At 53.0% G+C, this 3152-nt stretch overlaps 1 protein-coding gene across 2 annotated transcripts in view; it reads right to left on the reverse strand.

Annotated features, from left to right (window-relative positions):
* Positions 1-366: 366 nt before the first annotated feature.
* Positions 367-3152, reverse strand: part of PEX14 (peroxisomal biogenesis factor 14) — a 97383-nt gene continuing 94597 nt past the window's right edge. For both annotated transcript variants that reach the window (XM_019511749.1, XM_019511750.1), the window contains one exon: positions 367-2151. In XM_019511749.1, the coding sequence (XP_019367294.1) occupies positions 1680-2151 (472 nt within the window). In that variant the 3' untranslated portion in view covers positions 367-1679. The remainder of the gene's footprint in view (positions 2152-3152) is intronic.

The following is a 3152-nucleotide window of genomic DNA, read 5'->3' on the forward strand; positions in this document are numbered from 1 at the left end:
CTGAAGAGCTGCACATTACCCTGAAGATGAGGCATCTGCTCCATACCGTGCATACCCCATGGCCTGGGGCAGCATCAAGTTATAGCACCGTCAGAGCTACTTACATTGCTCACTGCAATCAATAGCTCCTGTGGGGAGACAAGGGGTCCATGGGTAGCCTCAGTTGCCAAGATTCTCCACTGTGCTCTGCACTGCCCCTTGCTGGGAGAACCTGGGACGGGAGCAGCTGACTATAAAACTAACAAACATTTCCCAATAAACTTTGGGGAACGTTTGCCTAAGAGCTGCGTTTCCAGAGCCCACATTCTCTTTTGCCCACCCCCTCCCCACCCCCCTCCCAAAAAAGTCAGCCACAGCAGCCCAGTGTTAAATAGTGGTAACTCATATTTATTACAATTATATACAATCGTATTTTATATTTGAAATCTATACGTGATCACACAGACGAGCACGTTTGCTTGGTGAGGACAGTGAGACTCAGATGTTACAGGAATTGCTCTGCTAAGAGGCTCTTATGCAGTGAATAAGAATCAGACATCACCATTTTACCAGCTGCAAACACAATGCTGCAAACAGGAGAATTCAAAACTCGTCGTTTTGTTTTTGTGTTTAGCCCTCCTGGGGCAAAGAGGGCCGGGCCGGGCCGGGCAGGGAGGGGAGTGGCGCACCTCTGCGTTGGAACCATTCTCCATACTGCAAACAGCATCTTGCCGAGGCGGATCCCTGTGCCACGTTGGACACAGGCCTTGACTGACCATTGAGATGAGCTAAGAACCACTGCAGAGGCTTGGGACTGACTGACTACTCCAGCAGCCAAAATCGCCCGATTCATTCAGGCCAGGCTATTAATGGAATGGAAGACGTCAGAAACGGGCGTGAGCTACCCTCCCCTGCACAGTAAATGAGGGTGGATGGGGCATCAGGTGTGAATCGTGTCGGCAGGGGAAGTACTCTTTCACCAGAGGGAAGTCAAGGGCACCTGGCCTCATGACCATTTCTATGGGCCTGACCCCTAACAAGAGGCACCAGGTTGAGTGCAGGGAGTTGTGTCCTTTGGACTTTGCCAGAACTTCAGTGTTTCTCAAAGGCTGAACGGCTTCAGGAGTTGGGTCTCACACAAAGTCTGGCCGGCAGGTGGCTGGCCTGGGAGCAAGATTTGATGGGGTATTTAGGGATTAAACAGCCTGGTTTGAGGAGTAAAATCTGGTGGGATGTTTCAGTGAACGGGGAGAACTGCTTTGGGACCAAGATGTGGTTGGGAACAAGAAGGGGCTTGGCCACCTGGTTTCTGAGCGTGGATGGAAGGGCTCTGGGATGCAGTGAAGGTTTGGACTAGTTCACAAATGATGCTGAATGCATTTGCAAGTGGACTTTTTTCTCTAGCCATGGAGTCTCTGCCCATGGTAAGGTGTTCTCCCAATCTGGGCAGTGACCCCAGCTCAGATTCCTGGGGCAGGAGGTGGTGTGGGGAAAGGGAAAGAAAGCCACCAGGATGCTGCATGGCCCTGGGGTGACACAGGACCCACCTTGCTCACTGGACAATCATGACGCTACTCGAGGTGAATCATGGGAGAATCACTGGGGCAGGGAAGCTTTCTCCACTGAACAGGAGAGGCAATTCAGAAGAGGAGGGGAGGCTTAGGGAGATGCAGGGCAGAAGGAGAAGCAGCCCAGTTGCCCTAGTCAATCTCGTTTTCATTGCTGGCCCCTTCAGGTCTCCGCAGCTTTTCTACCTGCTCGTTAATCTGCCCGTCACCTCCTCGCCGGTCCTCAGTCTGGACCCCAAGGCACTCCTCTTCATCCACATGGCTGACGTCATCGTCCTCATCGTCCTCCTCTTCTTCCTCCTCCTCGTTCCCCTTGTCCTCCCGCTTCTCCTCCTCGCCTTGTACCTCCATCCGCACCTGGCCCTTGACATCAATAACCGCTTTGCCACCTTCCTCTGTGGTCAGGAGGTGGCAGTTGACCTTTGTCCCCTCTGGGCTATGGTTCTCCTTCACGGGTGATGAGGAGGTGGACTCGTTGCTGACAGGAGAGATATCACTGCTGCTGTTGTGGTTGGTGGCAACGGGGTTGGAGGGGGAGGAAGGCTTCACTGGAATTTGCCACGATGGGATCTTGGGGGCCGATGGGGAGGGAGGGAACTGCCTCCTTGAGGTGGAGGGAAAGCAGAGAAAGGGGCTTGTATTACTAGGACAGCAGGGCTATCATTACAGAGAAGGGATCAGCCATCGAGGTGAGCAGCACGCTCACGGAATCATGCAGAACAGGGCTCCAAGTCCCTACTGTAACCAGCGAGCCACAAGACAGCCCCTTGCCTTCTCCAGCCATGATCCCAAACTGTTTTACACGCACCCACTCATTAAGTCTGTGCACATCTGCACTCACTGATGAGCAAACTGAAGTGGGAAAAAAAAAATGGGCCCTGGCCATTTTCACAGCACGAGCTGAGACTCAGACTCAGAACTCACCCATCCCAGCTCTACCCCCTGGAAAGCAAGGGGGAGTGCATTGCTCTGCTGTACCACAATCGCAGATTAACTAGTCCAGAAAGGTCCCATTGCAGGGAGAAACTATGGGCATCAGTACCCTGGCTCTGAGTCAAGCTGCACTCTACCCACCTGGTTACCCTGTGAGACGTATCCACTGCCCCATGGTCTCCTGGTCACAGCGTGCACTATTCATCTGGGCCTGATCCTTAGTTGGTGTAAATCAGTTTTGTCCCACAGATTTCCAAGGAGTTACCCCAATGAACTCCAGGTGATAACCTGGCCTGTCTGTCCTACGCAGCAGCACAGGTAACCAAAATGGGAAGCAGGGCAGATGGCAGTGCGATGAGGAATGGGCTTCCCCTGCTGCCTTCAAAAGATGCTATCATCCAGAGAACAACATATGCAGGGCCTGATCCTACACTCCCCCAGCCAGTACAGCCCTGGCTGACATCAGTGGGAACTGGGCACATATAGTGATATTAGATCAGGCCCTTAGAGAGGAAGCGTAAGTGTTGGGGGAAGTTCACACACCTGATGCAGGGAACACAGCTCCAGAGGAGAGCTGGGACAAGGGGAAGCTGCCTGCCTCCTTGCAGGGGATGACATCTGGTGCAACAGATTCAACCTGGGCAGAACTAAAAACAACTGCACTCACCTCCA

This window comes from Gavialis gangeticus, unplaced genomic scaffold (genome assembly GCF_001723915.1).
Source record: "Gavialis gangeticus isolate Ggan-Ray unplaced genomic scaffold, GavGan_comp1, whole genome shotgun sequence".
Lineage (NCBI taxonomy): Eukaryota > Metazoa > Chordata > Crocodylia > Gavialidae > Gavialis > Gavialis gangeticus.